Source organism: Platichthys flesus, chromosome 18 (assembly GCF_949316205.1).
Source record: "Platichthys flesus chromosome 18, fPlaFle2.1, whole genome shotgun sequence".
NCBI classification, from domain to species: Eukaryota; Metazoa; Chordata; class Actinopteri; order Pleuronectiformes; family Pleuronectidae; genus Platichthys; species Platichthys flesus.
This window is the reverse complement of record NC_084962.1, coordinates 16,897,536-16,914,905: the sequence shown is the minus strand read 5'-3', so window position 1 is coordinate 16,914,905 and position 17,370 is coordinate 16,897,536. Positions and strand designations below refer to the sequence as shown.

Here is a 17,370-nt window from a genome sequence, read left to right as displayed (position 1 = left end):
CTTCTCCGTCCCGCCAGGAGAGTTAGGACCACAGCTTTGCCGTAAAAACAAGCGCTCACGTGAATAGTCCACAGTGGGTCCCACCAGAGAGAGAGAGAGAGAGAGAGAGAGAGAGAGAGAGAGAGAGAGAGAGAGAGAGAGAGCACGGCCCAAAAAAGGAAAAAGCGAGGAGGGAGAGAGCAAGAAAAAACAAAACAGATACCCCCTTTAAGAAGGTATGCTCCTTTATGGTAACTCCCCCTTTTTGTTTAGAAGCCAGATGGAGTATGAAGAGAGAGAGAGTTTCCTCCTCTTTTCTTCTCCTCATCCGGAGAGACTACAACGACTGAGGGCTCTTCTAATGCCTCCTTTTCTTTTTTAGTTTTTCCCTTCCTTCCTTCCTTCCTGCGCTCGGGGAGAGAGAGAAAGTTAAACCTGGCTTTAGACAACTGGAATGTGACAGCAGGAGAGAGAGAACACACACACACACACACACAGAGAGAGAGAGAGAGGGAGAGAGGGTAAGGGGGGGAGCGAGGGAGCGAGTGTGTGTAGAGAGAGAGAGAGAGAAGTGGTACATGTAGTGTCCACCTCCACAGCTCAGTGCTGTGTGAGTGAGCAGTCAGAGAGGTGGAGAGGGAGGGAAGGAGCAGGCAGGAGGAGGAGGAGGAGGCTGTGCATGAGTGAGTAAGAATCAAACACACACACACACACACACGCCAAACACACACACAGACAGAGAGAGAGAGAGAGAGAGAGAGAGAGAGAGAAGTTAATGTGCTGCTCCAGCCTGCATCTGAACCAAGTGTATGAGGTTTTACATGTTGTAAATATTGTTGTTGTGTTGATGTGCTCAGCTTCACACAACATCACCAACACTTGTGTCCGTCCTGGGAGAGGAGTCCTTCACTTCTGACTCTCTGGGAGGTCGTCTCTCCCCCCCTGTAGTTTTTCCTCGCCCAAGTCGAGCGTCAAGGTCACAATTAAGTTCCAGTTCTGATTAGGTCATAGAAAAAATATGAAAAGATTGACACAATGAGAGAAAACAAACGGCTTAAATCATCATCGCTCTCTTCACTCCTCTTCTCCTCAACTCTCTCCCTCATTTCTCTCCTCTCTCTCACCCCAACCAGGCGGGGCAGACTCCCCCCCCAGACGTTCATGCCTCATAACAAAGTCTCTGATTTGATGTTGTGTCTCTTGAAGATGCTTTTTGGTTTGTGCGTTTGTAAATAAAGTCGTGAAGAAAGAAACTTTGTTCTTGTGTGTGACTGAAGCAAGAATTACCCACAAGTCTCCTCTCAGTGTAGATCTATGGATCTGAGGAGACATTGAAATTCGTCTTTGCAGAAGTACAAATTCCAGTTTAAGACGCCTTGGGAATTTCTCCCTTTGACTCCCCGCCCCCCCCCCGACTGTCCCTCACACACACACACACACACACACACACTAATTCTGCGCTTTCCTTTTCCCTCTCCCTCTCTCTCTCCTTCCGAGTCCACCGCAGGAGGGAAAAATGAAACCAGCCACAGACTGGAAAGCATTAGTACCAACCACCCCCCCCCCCCCCCCAGCCCCGCCCCCCCATCATGATTCATTCAACACGCTCGGCACACAAATGATGAGAACGATGGATCGCAAAAATTAAGAGCGGAGAGCTTGTCTTTCCGCCGGGCACACAGCACGACACACAAACACACAGTAGTGTACGCGGTTTGTGAGTGTGTAGCCAGCGAAGTTGGCAGAGCGACTTCTCATCCAGAGTTTTGCTTATTTTGCAGTTTCCAGCCCAACAATGACGCAGTCGCTCATTCGGGGGGGGAACGGGCCAAGCAGAAAAAGAGGGGAGATGTTTGTGTGTTTGTGCATTTGTGCTTGTTTTTAAGGAGGTTTGTTACTCGTGTTTACATGCGTTTGGGTTGGCCTCCCTTCATGCTCCCATTATCCAATGTTTGTGAAGCAGACAAACAGCCCGAAGCCAAACGCAGAACATTCCTCCGCTCTGGAAAGTGCTTCCTATGTCGGGGGGGGGGGGGGGGGGGGGGGCTGGACTGGACACGGGGACGCAAGTGGCTTTGGGCAGCGGCAGCAGAGCGGCAGAGGCCAAAATGATCATCAGACTGGCAGGCAGCCCCCCCACCCCCCCACCCCCAGACACACAACAGTGTAAATAATAAATGCTGGGATCTATGGCCTTAATAACATGACGCACAGGCCAGGTATAGGACTGGGGGGTCAGTATCCAGTCAAACAGGATGGAAGGTCGATGGATTTTCCACGACAACATGAGACTGTAAACACAACGGAGATAAAGTATTGTTGAGAATAACACACTCAGCTGAGTACTGCAATGGCTTCTTCCTCCATCGCCCTCTGGATTCTACACCAAGCATCAGATTATCTCTGCTTATCTTCAGCTGTTGGCAGCCGGTGATGATGCTCAGTCAGAATTGAGTTAATCACTCTCAGGGCTCATTGATCCCATCAGGCTTTATCCAGTCACCTGGGTTTATCAGAGCAGGCCTCTCATGATGCTTCCCCATCCTGTTTACTCACTAATCTGTAAACAGAGGAGTCAAAACATCTGGTCCAGGACCTCATTCTTACGATTATTCCAACACAGAGTGAACATGTGGCTCCCGTGTATAAGACAGGATTAAAAGCAGCAGATCTGTGCAACGTGAGAGAGAGAGAGATTGGATTGGACGTACGGAGAAGGTGAGTGAAACATGTGAGGGGAGAGAGGCCGGGGGGGAAAGTCGGAGGAGCTGTGAGAACTTAAAAGGGAATGTAACACCTCGTTTTTTTCCAAATCCACTTTGTTCAAGATTTATTTTAATCTGATTAAAGGCCTTACAGACCCCCCCCCCCCCCCCCCCCCCCGAGGGCCAGTGATCACATCGACTGGGTATTAAACAGGGATTTGTGATGTGTGACCACAGCACGTAAAACTGAGCTTGGACGTGTCCGAGGGAGGAGAGAATGAACCAGAAGAATGATTACTTGATTTCACCGGATTTTATTCGCCTGCGTGAACCAAACTTGACGGCAGGATGCAAAGGCCGACATCCGCTGCAGCCGACTGAACGTGATGGCAAAGCACAAACCCACAACCTCTGGTGTAACGTCAAAAACTCCATCCTGTCCTCCAGAGAACACGCCCTCAGTGGGTTTCACCAACTTTCAGCCCCAGAGGACAGGAACACGTTTGCCCCATAATGAGTTGCAGAGATGATGATGTTATACCAACCACACTCAACACCTTTTATGGGCATTGGCCGAAACCAACCACCACCACTATTAATGCAGCACCCCGACACTCTTGGGCCGGTGGAGGTCACGTGCAGAGAGTTTCCTCGCAGCACTGGTCCTGAGTCTGCCAGCTGCGGCTGTTATTCCAGGGTTTCTGCCGAGTCAGGCCTGTGTTACGAGGCGAGGGAGCGGTCCGAGGGGCCGTTTCATTCCCTTCTGCGTACACAACCCAAAGGCCCGTTTCTCAACACACCTTCTGCCAGGTTCTTGGTTTGTTTTACCCCAGTAAAATACTTAATTGGCGGGGTCGCAGCCACGTACTGTATAATGATGCAACAAGAGCCAACACTCCGACATAACCGCTGAAGAATTTGAAGTTGGGACATTTTCTTATGTTTGAAACTGGCCTGGTGAAAAATACACCCAAACCCAATCTGGCAGTACCTCATATATTTTAGTTTTTTAAAGGAGAAGCTCATATTCAGGTTCATAAGTTTAATTAGTCTTGAAAAGGTTGTTAGGGGGCTAGCGCGAGTAGCTAGGTGTTCATTATGATGTCTGGCAGTGGGAAATTACTGCACTGAAAAGAGACATATGTTGCGTGTGTTTACAAGCCACTGGGATGAAGTTTGCATCATTAAATTCAGAGCGAGTGTGTGTTTTTTCTGCAGCTATAGGATGAGCTTCAGTGGGAGAATCATGTGGCCCGGCATCAGCAGCAGCGACCACCCCCCCCCCCCGTCCGCCTCCCTGCCGGCCTGGCTGGACTGCAGCTCCACACAACCAGGCCAAAGTAAACATCTTCCCCACAGTCTCCTCTGCTGACATGACATGATTGTGCGCTGGGGAGCCGGAGGACTGCGCGGCTCCCCAGCGGTCACATGTGCACCTCAAGCATCTTTCGTGCATGCATTCATTGGTGCATGTGTGTGTCCCTGCGTACGTCTGCAGAACCAATTGGGACAATTCGAGCCCTCAAGCTTCTGAATTACATTTTTATCTTCCTCTATTTTCCCCTGTTACATCTAAATCACCCCCCCCTGAGTAACGAGCAGGCAGCCACAGTCTCCACTGCTCGGATGGTGTCCATTAAAAACACCAGGAGCACAGAGCGGTGACCACACCTCTGCCAGATCCCACAGTTTAATCCCTGCAGGGAAGCCTTGACCAAAATGAACCAGACCGGCAGCTTCTACCCGCACAGCCCCACATTTTATTTGCCCAACTGAGAGGAAATAGATGTTGGAAACAGCAATTAGAGAAAACATAAAAAAGAAAATCTAATTTAGACAAAAATGAGCTGAAACTCAGAACCAGAGTAAAATCTGCTTGTAACATTTCTAAGTTAATTCAATTCTCACTCCAGAGGTCAGGAATGACATTTGAAACTCAAAATATAATTGTGTGACATACTGGGAAACGAGGAAACTACAAGTTTCCCCATTTTATTTTAATAGCGGTCAACTAGTGGAAAATCAGTCACTTTATGCTTCCGGTACAAAACAGAGGATGCAGACATGTATGAAAACGCATATTAAAAATGGTCTCATTAGGTATTTTGGGGATCTTGTTTCCATTTTGAGGTTTCCAGCCCAGAGTTGGAAATGCTTGAGTTGCCAATTCCATCAAGCCCCCTCCCTCACCTGCCCTGGATCCCACGTTAACCACCAAAGTGCCACAATTAATCCATTTCCTCTGCAGCAATTAGACCTGCTCATTAGGTTTTCCATGACCCTTCATCCCCCCATGAGAGAGTCTGGTGTGCGAGGTTCAAAAGAGGCTGTGTGGCTCGTTCAGGCTGATACATTACACAGCAGTGAAGACGTGGGGGAACATTTAGAGGATGGAGGCCTCCACATCGAGCTTCAATACCTCTCAGGAGTGGGAGGGGGGGTTAGAGCTTGGAAAGGAGGCCTGAATGTGGGACTGACACAAGAAGGAGAAAGGGACGGAAAGTTCCTCTCTCTTCCTGGATATGATCTGTTCATCATGGATGTCCATAAATCATGTTTATCTCCGTCCTTCCAGGTACAAAGACGCACACACATGCAGGAGCAGGATGCCCCCGGGCTGTTCCTCTTTGCTCACCGGACAGAGGAAGGATGTTGACAAATAGAAAAATGATGTTAAGAGGCTGCAGGACAGTTCTCAGACGTCTGGTAGCTGAATAAAAAAAAACCCTTCCTGCAACTTTTATAGAAGCACAACACAAAATAAAAAGAGATGTGCATAGAGCATCAGAACGTAAAGTTGTATACGTGTTGCATGGAGGAAGAGTTTTCCATCCCAGCTTCAGAAGACGGGAGGTCAAACTCGGACAAAACAAAACATTGCAAGAAAAGAAACTTCAAAGCCGCCACATTGGAACCCTGCTTTCTGAAGAACGTGCCCCCGAGCAGGCTCATCCATCAACGTCCAGCAGTCGCACCGGGGCGTCGATATTTCCATGTTTAGGCTACGAAGCATCCGCAAGACAGAGGACAGTGCTACGAGTTAAACCTTAATCTTCTTCAAATAATGAAACGTCAAATATTTAGAGCTGCGGTAAATCTGCAGCGGGACTCCTGAAGTTGTTCCTGCTTTTTCTGACAAATAAACAAACCATGGGGACTTCCTCCCGGGGAGGGGGGGGGGGGGGAGTGGGTTTAAATGAAGCCTGACAGTGGTGGCTGTGCAGACTGTGTGTGTGTGTGTGAGTGTGTGTGTGTGTGTGTGATCTGCTGGGAGACTGATGGCAGGTTTCAGCCCATTTGCTGCTGTGTTATTGCTGAGAATCGCGTCCACCCCCGAGGCTGTGTGAGGAAGAAGCCGGAGCTCTGCGGGTTGATGGCTTTATAAATCACGGCCGATGTGTGCGCACGCCTGCCTGCACGTGTGTGTGTGTGTGCACCCAAACGCCAACTTATAAACACACACTCGACCCTTATTCATGCAGATATATAGACTTATAAAACAGTTTCCTAATTATTCTTTACTTGGCAGGCTGCAGGAGCCACTGAAACAGCACTTAGGTCATCACAGGATAAGAACGATTTTAAGTGGGTTAACACCTCTGTGAAACGAGCTGAACACACAAACACACAAAAACATACACAAACACACACACACACAGGGAGGCAGGGAGTTCAGTTCATGCTCTTTTCAAAAGAAGTCAGTATTTCTTTAAGATTATCAGAACAAAGAGCCTTTTTTGCGGATCGGGGGTTTGTTCATGAATTAATTTGTACTTATTCATTTACTTATTCACTATCCATCAAATCGTCATCTCTGGTTTTTAGGTTTTTGTGGCATCAATCACTTTGTGTCAGTAGACGCCACTATTTATAGCTGAAACAAAACATTGTTCAGACCACCGCCACACACACACACACACATTCTCACACACACACACTCACACACACACAGATATGCACGCCAACGCTACCAATCATGTGCAGTCAGACATCCTCCGCTCTCTATTCCGACACAAATGGGGTCAATTCTACACACACTCAACCACCAATGAAAGAGGATCCCCCAAAATTACCACTTTGCTGGAGCCTGGAGCAAACCAGTGACTTCATGTCTACAGCAACGAGACTGATTTACTCACATCCAACCCCCCAACTCTGACCACAGAAAACCAACCTACTCCCCCTGAGAGCACACACACACACACACACACACACAGAGACACACATGCACACACACGCCCCTCGCCTCTATCTGTTAAACGTTTACACCGTTCCACATCCTTCCCTTTTTTTCTCCGCTTCCCCTTCCTCACAAAACACTTCGCGCCCCCCCCCCCCCCCCGAAGTACGTGGTGTTATCAGCGGCAGATAAGTGGAGGTCAGAAAGAGACTCAGAGCCAAACGACTCCATAAACACATATCATTGTCTGCGCCGGCCGATGGTTACAGAGATAGAGGATGGACGTAAAAGACGTAGAATCAATTGAATGTGATAAGAACCAGTTTACATCACAAGCTCTGAAAGGAGCTGTGGGCAGAAAATGGGGAATCACACCGACACCGCCAAGGAGGAATTCACAGTCCTTCGAGAAAGATAACAATAATTTTTAGACCCAGTGCAGAAAACATGCAGATATAAAACCCCTTTTCCTAGAAGTCTGGACATTAGGTGCCAAACACAACATTCCTCCTGGTGCGGATCTAGGATTGTTTTGCCACCGATTCTGGTGGGTTTGAGACGCTTCAGGCCACGGTGCTGAGAGATCAGTTCCTGGTGCTGGAGGCGTGTGTGTTTGTGTATGTGTGTGTGTGTGTGTGTGTGTGTGTCTCCAAGCTTGAGGTTAATGAATTACAGCCTTGACAGTCCAGGATTATCCCAGGGGTGGGAAACAGATAAAAAGGAAGATAATCATTCTCCCTCATCTGCACAGACATAAAGCCAAAACAGAAGATGGATGTAATGCCAGACTTTTTTTTACTATGTTCTGAGAGTGGAAAACAAGTTTTTAAGCTTTGAACTTGGCTTCCGTTTGCTCCCTCCTGAAAGAAACTGTTCCAGAGTCAGTAAACAAACACTGCATTCCTTCAGAAACCTTTGAGACTTCCTTCAGAGTCTCAAACATGACGGTGAAGTCGTGTCGCTTGATGAAAAGTGCCTCTTGCCATTCCCACTGGAGGTGACTGCATTCGAGTTTGTAGTAAAAGTTGAATAAGCTTGACACTGAGTTAAAAACATCACAGACCGAACGCTGAGGTCAAGTTGATCAGTGAGTGAACACCGCCCCCTGGTGGGAGAGAGAAAGAGCTCCTCAGTAAGAGGTACGTTGGGGACTCACCACAGGTGTAGATGACGCTGAGGTACTTCCTGGTGCCGGAGTAACACGGATCTCCAAAGTCTCTGGTGGAGGCTCGGACCAGGCAGCTCTTCTTGCCCTGACAGCGGGCGGTGAGGACCTGCAGAGCCACAGACGACTGGCAGTCTGACGGGGAGACGGAGAAGGACGAGGTCAGTTCGGACTAAATCACTTTATATTCACAGTTAATCTTAAAAGATCAGTTCAGGTCACGTCACTGTAGCTAATTTCTTATGGGAAGTTTGTAGGAATGTGTAAATTGGTACTAATTAAAGACAAAATGTACCTTATTAGTTTATAAACTAATTAGTCTGTTAACAGTAACTTATCAATTAATTAAATTAATTTGCATGAATATTAATCAAGATATTCTTAGTGATTCTCTTGCTCCCTGTTAAGTGTTTGATGGACAAGCAGCACTTCAGGCACAATAACAGTACATGAGCCTCTGACAGCTACAACTGAGATAGACCCACCCCCCGCGCACACACACGCACACACACCTGCACACACACACACACACACACACACACACACACACATACCTGCACACACATGCGCTGCATACAGTAAAGGACCATCTCTCACACACAAAGGTTTTCCCAGCTCCCACGGTGGAGCCTCAACAACAGTCCCTCACAGAGGAACCTCACCGGGGCCTCACATTGTCTAAAGAGATACCTGATCCAGCGTGTGCGTGTGTGTGTGTTTGTGGAAGTGTGTGTGGGTGTGCGTGTGTGTGTTTGTGTATGGGGACCAGACAGAGTAATGGATGGGACTCATACATCATCACTAAGCACCCGACTGCTCCTCCAGATCTTTGAGGAAGGAAGGATGAGGCTCTTCTTTCCCTTTTCCACTCTGACTTCCTAACGCCGCAAAAACGGATCACATGCTAACCTGCTTTCAAATGTGGTTTTAATGAGCCCACACTTAAATAACACACCCCTTTAAAGTGGCCTGCAGATTTGGTGTCATGATTAATGGATTGGTCTCAAAATTATCAGAGAGCAGTTAAGGGAGAAAGTCGAAAGAAGGTAACAGACAAGCTGAGAGAATACATTACATCTTTATTCAGGCAATTCCTGGGCTGCCTGATTATACCTGAAATAATGATCACAACTCATTGGCTAATAATTGAGATGAAGAATAATTATGCTTGTTAAATTATAGTATAAATGTACTAATATTGAATATAGTGGTCGGTACCTGCACCAGTGCCACATATTACAGGTTCAAGCCAATAAACTGCTAATTCAATATGTGAATGAAAACTAAAGAGCAGTAATATTAAATACTTTATCATGCATTATGAATCTGAAGATCTGAAAGCTTTGAATATCCCTCAAAAAGCACGATCCCAGTGGCCTCAGTATTCTACCGCCTGTTCCACATCATGAACTTAAGTGACGCTACAGATGGAGGTGTGAGAAGCACTGACTAAGTTGGACGCACCTCCCCCTGGGTTTTGTGGGAAAGTGAATGGCTCTGGGTTCCACATGAATTCCTCCCAGGCCCCTGTGTGGTTCCATCTAACTCCTAAAAACAACACAAGGAGATGAGCCTTTGAAAGTGGACACTGGGGTCTCGCACCGTCTGCCCCGGTGGGCCCCAACGAGAGATCAAGAGAGAAAAGGTAAGAGAGAACAGGCTCAACTCACACGTCAACGGGCCGCAACAAATTATGGCTCGGGTCAAAGGGCAAATGTCGTAGCCAGGAAGTGAAAGACGGTAATCAAGTGGTCGTGGACAGTGTCAACAATGGAAATTCTTTGAATGCACCAGAACTGTGTGATCCTGCCTCAGAGAGAGAAACAGCAGGTCCGGGTCACAGCTCCTGTGTTCCTCTATCAGAAAAATGTGAACTCGAATCAATCAATCAATCATTTGGGGGGTGTTCAAAGGGGCAACCGGACGTGTCCCAGCTGGAGACAACAGACTGGAATTCCCGACCACAATGAGGTTGGGTGGAAGACGGCGGCACCGGGGAGACGGACACCTCAGAGGTTAAGTGACTGGGCTGCTAACATCATCTGCACTAAAAGGTCAGTGATCTCAGGAAAGGGTCAAAGACAATTCATCATTCTGTCAGTATATTATAACTTCTTTATTTTTTGATTAAACTGTCTATTAAATTATTATGTCTATGGGGACAATTTGTAATTCTTCTAATTTATCAGAGGCAAAGGAGAAAGATGTGGGTGTATCTGCAAAGTCTAAAAAAATAGAAAACAATATTGATTCATGCAACATTTGATTAAAGAACTTTAAGGGTAACAGGTGAATCTTGTCCAGATATATAAAGAATCCTGTATCTATATTTGTCTCTGCAGCCCAGTGGCCTCCTCTTCTCCCCGATGTGCTTTAATCTGTTCTCCCTCTTTCTCTCTCTCCTTCTCTTCCCTGAGCACTCAGTCGAGCCGCTGTGCCACACAGCAAACGTTCCTCCCCACTGACAGACAGGCCCCCATTAGCTGCTGATTTGATTACTGGCTGTGGGTGATTACTTGAGCAGGGGCCCAGAGTTGGACGGGTGGGTCTGGAGACAGATAGAGACGTCTAGAGACAAGAGGATGGAGACACACACACACAATTATTCTTTGTCCACTGGCTTTCTAACCGCACACACACCCACACGCACACAGGGCATATTTTTGTAGTTTAAAGGAGCATTCCTCAGGATCTGACCTTCTCTGGCTCTCATTAACGGCTTTAACACAGCCAGGCAAGCATTGAGCCGTTCTCACACAGACACAGAGTGAGGGGAATAGGCATGAACAACCCCTGTTACCTCTAACCTTTACCCTCGACCAGCTCCAAGCCCGTGCTCCAAACCCACCGACCCGCCACACACACCCAACAAGGACAGGCCTGTGGTGCATGAGAGGAGTTACACAGTCGAGTCAAGCACAGGCAAGGGAAGGGAGGAGTTTCCTCCGGCAGACATGCGACATAGGGGTCAAACACAGAGAGCCACAAAAACAGTGCACGTACGTATCCCTTAAATGACTCATAGTTTGATCACCCACCCCCCTAGTGGTATTGTCAGTGTGTTGATATGCTGCCCGGTACCAGCAGCACCTCGACACGGCTCAACAACTCATCATCAATCATCCGTCGTACATTCTGCTCGCTTCAGCGACCGCCGGCCTCAGATTGTGTCTTCACAGTCAACGTGCTGGTCCCCCCCCCCCTCTGCAGAATCATCTTAACACAACTACAAAAAGTCAACACAGAGGAGAGAACGAGGGAACACGAGTGAACTCCCCCCCAGCCCCAAATTTAACCCCAGCTTTGTGTTGTGGGTGCAGTTTATGTTGATGGACTTAAAGACTGCCTTGCACAACTTTATTGGGCAGTGCTTGTGGCCCCCCCACACAAACACACACAAACACACAGAGGTGCATACAGTGTATCCACAGCAACCTTTCCAAGGAAATTCTCCATAACAATCCTCCTGGTTTTCCACCCACGCATGCACACCTTTCCTGGAATTTCCAGGACAATGGGAGGACAAACTTTTCACAAGCACTCATCTCCTCATCTCATCTTCTCCTCTGACTCACCTGCCACACATATCATTTGATAGGGAGGCTTAAGTCATTGTTGTGGGATTGAAAGTCTTTGTATAATATAAAAAAGTGACTTTTGAAGGGGGGGTTCAAGGACCTGCACACGGCAGGGGCTTTCAGTGGAAGCCTTTAAAAGAATTTGACACTCACATTTACTGTAAATGGTCTTTTCAGCAGGATCAGCACGGAGGATTCAAGAATTAAAGTATGTATCAAGTGTTGAAGTGTCCTGCAGAACTCCCCTGCACAGAAACATGCGTGCACACATGCACATGAGCATGCACGAGAGTTTCCCTCAGCTGCATATGTAAGTTGATAGCAGGTTATTCCTAGAGTCAGAAGCACTTTGCACGAAAACAGTCGACCCCGCTCATGTGTTACCAGCGGCTCTGTTTTACTTTAGATATGAGAGCAACACGTCTGATTTACAATCAACAAAAGCTTGCGTTAAACTGGTATCATGGAATGCAGTGTGAGGTTCATGATACCTGGCAGACTTTAAGAGATGTGTTGAAGAAGTTACCGTCCAACGTGCACTGACTGAAATCTCCTTCAAAAGAGCTTTGAACACCCGTGACCATAAGTCAGAGACCACGCTGACGTCCTGCTATTTGCCTGCTCCGGGTGCATCACAGCCGAGGAGCAGCGCAGATAGAGTTACAGTAGAGCAGCTCCAACCCTAACAACTGGAACGGGCTTCCGACAGCCAAGTGTTAAATTGGACCTGCAGCTGTGCATGCCCAGCTTTTTAAAAACCACTGTGATCATCCGACCAGGCCGAGCTTATAGTTAACATCTTACTGTGGACCTCGTCCGAAGCACATGCTCAAAAGTGAAAGCTCCAGAAAAAAAAAGAAGCGAAGCCGTCTGGGACCCTGCATGCCAAGCATGGGGGGCTATTTAGATGTCAAGAGGTGTGTGTGTGATGGTAATGGGGCAGATGAGAGAGGAGGGCTGAACAGGCCCCTTTGCTTTGAGGATTCTCTATCGCCGCCAAGACCTGTCCGACTCCACCACTCCCACCCCACCCCACGACCAAGGAGCAGACGACATCAAAGGTCCTGACTTCAGTGCGCACATGCCTGTGTGTGTGTGTGTCTGTGTGTGTGCACTTGTTTTTGTGTGTTGCGCATTGCCACGGAAGCAGGTATCTGCTCTCTGGAGATCTTCATTCACAAGACTACTTAAGTAAGACTTCCTCCAGATGAAGAGAAGCATATGGAACAATTGTTCATTAAAATGTCTAAAAGTGAAAAGACCTGTGTTAAATACTTTGTTGACTTGTGACATACATTAGAATGACAGTGATGTACAGAGAAAAAGTTTCCTACGTTGCTAAAAACCAGAGAAATTACATATCTTATTCAAGGTAAAGGGACATTTCACTTTGTTTGCCTTTGGGGCTTTTGCTCACCAGGTAGTCAGTTAACCACTGGGCTGTTTATTCCTTCCACTGGTTTGACTGGTCGCTCATAATGGATCAAGATTATGCATTCCCATTTGCTGCACACTCTATGGCTGAAGTTGTCCAAGCCCAAATGCACAGGGGAACATTCATTTACCATTTATTGTCAGCACAGCCTTCAGGGGCAATTAGGGTTTCAGTATCTTGCCTCTTCAGAATGCAGACTGGAGCATCTGAGAACAAAACCCATAAACCCTCTGGTTAGGGGACGACCCGCTCTACCCCCTAAGCCACAGTCGCCCATGTGTCTCTCTACGGTTCACTTAAAGAAAACAATCAGTGTTTGGCAGGTGGCCATCGTTACACTACAATCTTGGTCTTTGGATGAAACAGAACATGTGAGGTGATTCTCTGTGGGGTAAACAGTGAACCAGCAAATCCCAGCTGCTGCCGCCGCACACTGCAATCTCTCTCTGCACCCCGAGTTCACCTGGACAGGTGCATGCAGCCGTGGGAGTCCACGCGTCGATCTCACACCTCAGGGTGCAGATTACTAAAGCCTTGGCCCATTCAAACACGTGTTTAAAGAGACGTCAAATTAAAATGGGTTCTAAACGGAACGTGCAAAAGCCTGAGATTATTCAGACGCACAGAATCACAAATACACACACGTGCGAGGTAAAGGAGGGGAAAACGTGTGTGTGTGTGTGTGGGGGGGAGGGGGGGGGACATTTAAAAATAATTAATGGTGTGTGTCTGAGCTGTCACTCAAGACACCCTCACTTCCTGCTCCCGGTGACATGGGAGCCACATCAAAGACGGAGCTGACAGGGGAAATCCCACCAGGGCACCGCTAGAGCCCAACAGCCCGAGGAGGTGTTAGTGGGTGGTTGGAGTGTGTGTGCATGTGTATGTGTGTGTGTGTGTGTGTGGGTGTGTATGTGTGTGTGTGTGTGGGATGGACAGATAGAAACGCATGCAGGACAGGAACAACAAGGCGTTTGTGTATGTCTGAGTCTGCAGTTGAGGTAAACACCACGACTCCTCAGCTCTAATCTGCTCTTTATACATCCGTCACAGTGGAGTCAGTTTTACATGAATGAGGAGGGAACTCAGCTCCTGTATTTAATCCTGAGTCTGAAACCAGATATCAGGTCAGCTACACCTACCTGTCGCACATTCCTGGTCCACCTGCACACGACAGGCTGAGGCTGCTTGTACAGAATACGAACACACACACACACACACGGCTATTCTTATCCCTTACCTTCCCTTACCTAACCTCAACCTTAACTCAAATCATGTCTTACTCCTAACTCGAAACCTGGAGCTCAGAAGGGACATCGTGCCCCATTAGAACTGGGGCTGTGGTCATAATGAGGCCTGCTGGTCCTGACAAGGTTGGTGGTTTACACTCTCACACTCAGTTAGCTTCCACCTGCTCTGGCTACTTATTTACAAACCTCAGTGTACAGTTCCTTCTATACATTAACAAAACAAAGCTTCCCTGCAAAGAGGCGACCCCCCCCCCCCACACACACACACACACACTACAGTAGCTACCTATTATAAGTCTTGTCATGTATCAAAGCTTAGAGTGATTAACATTCTCCTAAACAAGAGAAAGAGTACGTCTGGATATCCCGCGCACACACACACACACAGACACACACAAACACACATACTTGGAGCGAACTCAATACTGTCCCTTTTCTACGGGCCAAACCCTTAGCTTTGGATGACAGAGACATCTGATCTACATTCCACCACAATTCCCCTGATGAATGTATGTGTGTGTGTGGGTGTGTGTGCGTGTGTGTGGCGAGTTTTGACCTGAGCTTGAGTGCTGGTTGCATACGTCTCGGAACATGATGGAGTAATTTCTTTTGTGGAAGTTATTAATCAGTTATCCTGGTAGGAAGTGTTGCATGGGTGTGGCAGACCGGTGTTTGTTCTAGAGCCGGCGAAAGCAAACGAGCAGGAGAGGAAATGATCAAAATCCACCGAGCAAAACACCAGCTTCTCAAATCAAAGATAATTTATGAAGGAGAGGTTCCGCTGGAGTTCAGATCCTGGCACTGTTTGCAGATCTGAGTTCAAAGGTGTTCGAGCCCCGACTTGTAAAAACTCATCAGTAAAATCTTTTCCCCATCGACTGCACGACACCCGGTGTGTTTCACTCAGACAAGAACAAATCAAATCCCGGATTGACCTCAGGTTCCACTCTGTCAATTCATTTACATGTAGAGCAGCATTAGCAGGACAAGCACACTCAAGTCAACATCATGCAAACCCGAGCCGAGCTGATTTACATTCCCAGCTTGTGTCTTCATGAAAGAAATCTCATTCCTCTCCCGACCTCAGACTGACCCACAGCCAATGCTATGAAGGAAATTAGCATCAGATAGAAGTAAAGTAAATCCAATGATTGATTGATTTAAGCCTTCAACAATAAATCATTGTAGCGTCACAGGCTCAATGGCTTTTGTTGAGTTACGCAAAACCTTTCATTTATATATGTGAACGTGGACAAAAAGTTATTATTATTCATGCATTCACTTAAATAACAGAAAACTGGGTCTGTTGACAGAAATGCAGCTTCCTCGGCTCCTCGCCCGTCTTGTGAGCTGCAGCGTGGGAGTAAGAACGGGCCTCACCTACTGACGGCGCCCTCAGGTGATGGAGGGGACACTCCAGGGTGCCCTGCTGCGTTCGGCCAAACATGGCGGAGTAGATGGCGATCTGCATGCCCCGCTTGCAGCTCAGCCTCATCCTCTCCTCCTCACAAACCACCTTGCTCTTATACTCGTCTGGGGAACAGAGAGGACACAAATCGTTAAACATAGACAATAGAATAAAACCAGTCTTTTATTTATGGATAAAAGAATCGCTTCCTTGCTTGTCGATGTCTGATTTCTACATTTAAACATTTCTATTTGCTAGATAAAGGAAGTACATTGAAGACAGATTTGTTTTTAAAATCATTTGTATTCTATCAAACATCTGTAGAGCAGGTTTGAATAAGCACTGAGCACCGCGGCCTGGTTCAAGTCAGTGGAAACAGGTAGTAACAAAGATGGAGCAGCTCAGTGGACATGTAGAGCCACGCAGCCACATTCCTCACACACAACCAGCCACAGTGACCTGTGACAGCCAGAGCAGCTCGGCTGGCCGGCAAATAAAAACACAACAGCAGCCGCTTCTTCAACCATGTGGGGAGTGGAACAGGAATGCTCACAGAAGAGAGAGCAGGGGGGGGGGGGGGGGGGTGGTAGGGATGCAACTGGTTTGTTATGTGTCTCGTTGATGGATTCGCTCTTGTTCTCTCTCTCTTTCTCTCACTCCCTCCCTTTCTCCTCCACTTCCTCCGTCCTCGGTCCACCTCTCCTTTCAGAGGCAGTGACACCTGCCCGTTGCACCTCACTGACACCCCATGCGGTCATTCGCTCTCCCCCCCCCCTTGAGAAGTCATTGGTTAAGTGACAGGGAACAAAGAGCTGTTGATTGGCCCCAGGCTACGGTTGAGAAAGAAAAAGTGGGCAGGGAAAGGGGGTGTTGGGAGGGAAGGGGGGGGGGGTGGATGATCAGTGGATTAATGTCCACTTCTGGTCACTCCAGTGTGAACCGCTGCACAACTCAGTGCAGCTCGGCTCAGCGCGGCACTGAGCCGTGAATGGAGACCAGAATCTGGGTGGGATTACTTCACTGTTGTGGCTCCGATCTGGAGTGATACTCTCAGCTTCCTGGCTCCTGGGGAGCGGGACGCAGGGGAATAAAGGAGCAGGCACGCAACAAGTGTTTCTTTTCTCTTCTAAATGGAGCAGAGAGGCAGGACAGGCGAAGACAAATTGGGGCGAGGGTTGTTCAATACAAATAATAATAATCAGTTGACCCCAGTGCATGTGAAGTGACCCCACCCCCACGTCTTCTTCTGAGCAAATAGGAGAAAAAGTGAAAGACAGGGACAACATGTGTGTCAGTGCCTGGATGCGAGGCGATGAGGGACTTACTCGGTCGGCATTTGTACCAGACAATGAGGTATTTACTGATGCCGGGACACTGGTCCGTCCCGAACACGCGGCTGTTGACAAGGACTTGACAGCTCCTTCTGTCCTGGCACTCGTCCAGCATCTTCTAAAAGGGGGAAAGAGTGACACAGAGCGAGAGAACACCAAAGAGAGGGTTAGGTGAAGAACAATAAGCCAGCGACGGTGAGACCAGCAGCGAGCAAACCTAAAACCACTTCAAACGGGGCTGCTGGGAGCCATGGGAATAAGGAGGACAGGAGCAGGTCAGAGGGGCAAAAAAAAAGAAGAGAACAGGAGAAAGAAAACTCTGGAAAGCTCAATAGCGCT

The 17,370-nt window shown here is 47.9% G+C and overlaps 1 protein-coding gene across 1 annotated transcript in view; it reads right to left on the bottom strand.

Annotated features, from left to right (window-relative positions):
- Positions 1–17,370, bottom strand: part of LOC133974003 (protein eva-1 homolog C) — a gene marked incomplete at its 5' end in the record, with an annotated part of 63,559 nt that overhangs the window by 26,642 nt on the left and 19,547 nt on the right. Inside the window, 3 exon segments of the mRNA XM_062412092.1 lie at positions 8,021–8,164; positions 15,673–15,825; positions 17,026–17,149. Coding sequence (XP_062268076.1) covers positions 8,021–8,164; positions 15,673–15,825; positions 17,026–17,149 — 421 coding nt within the window.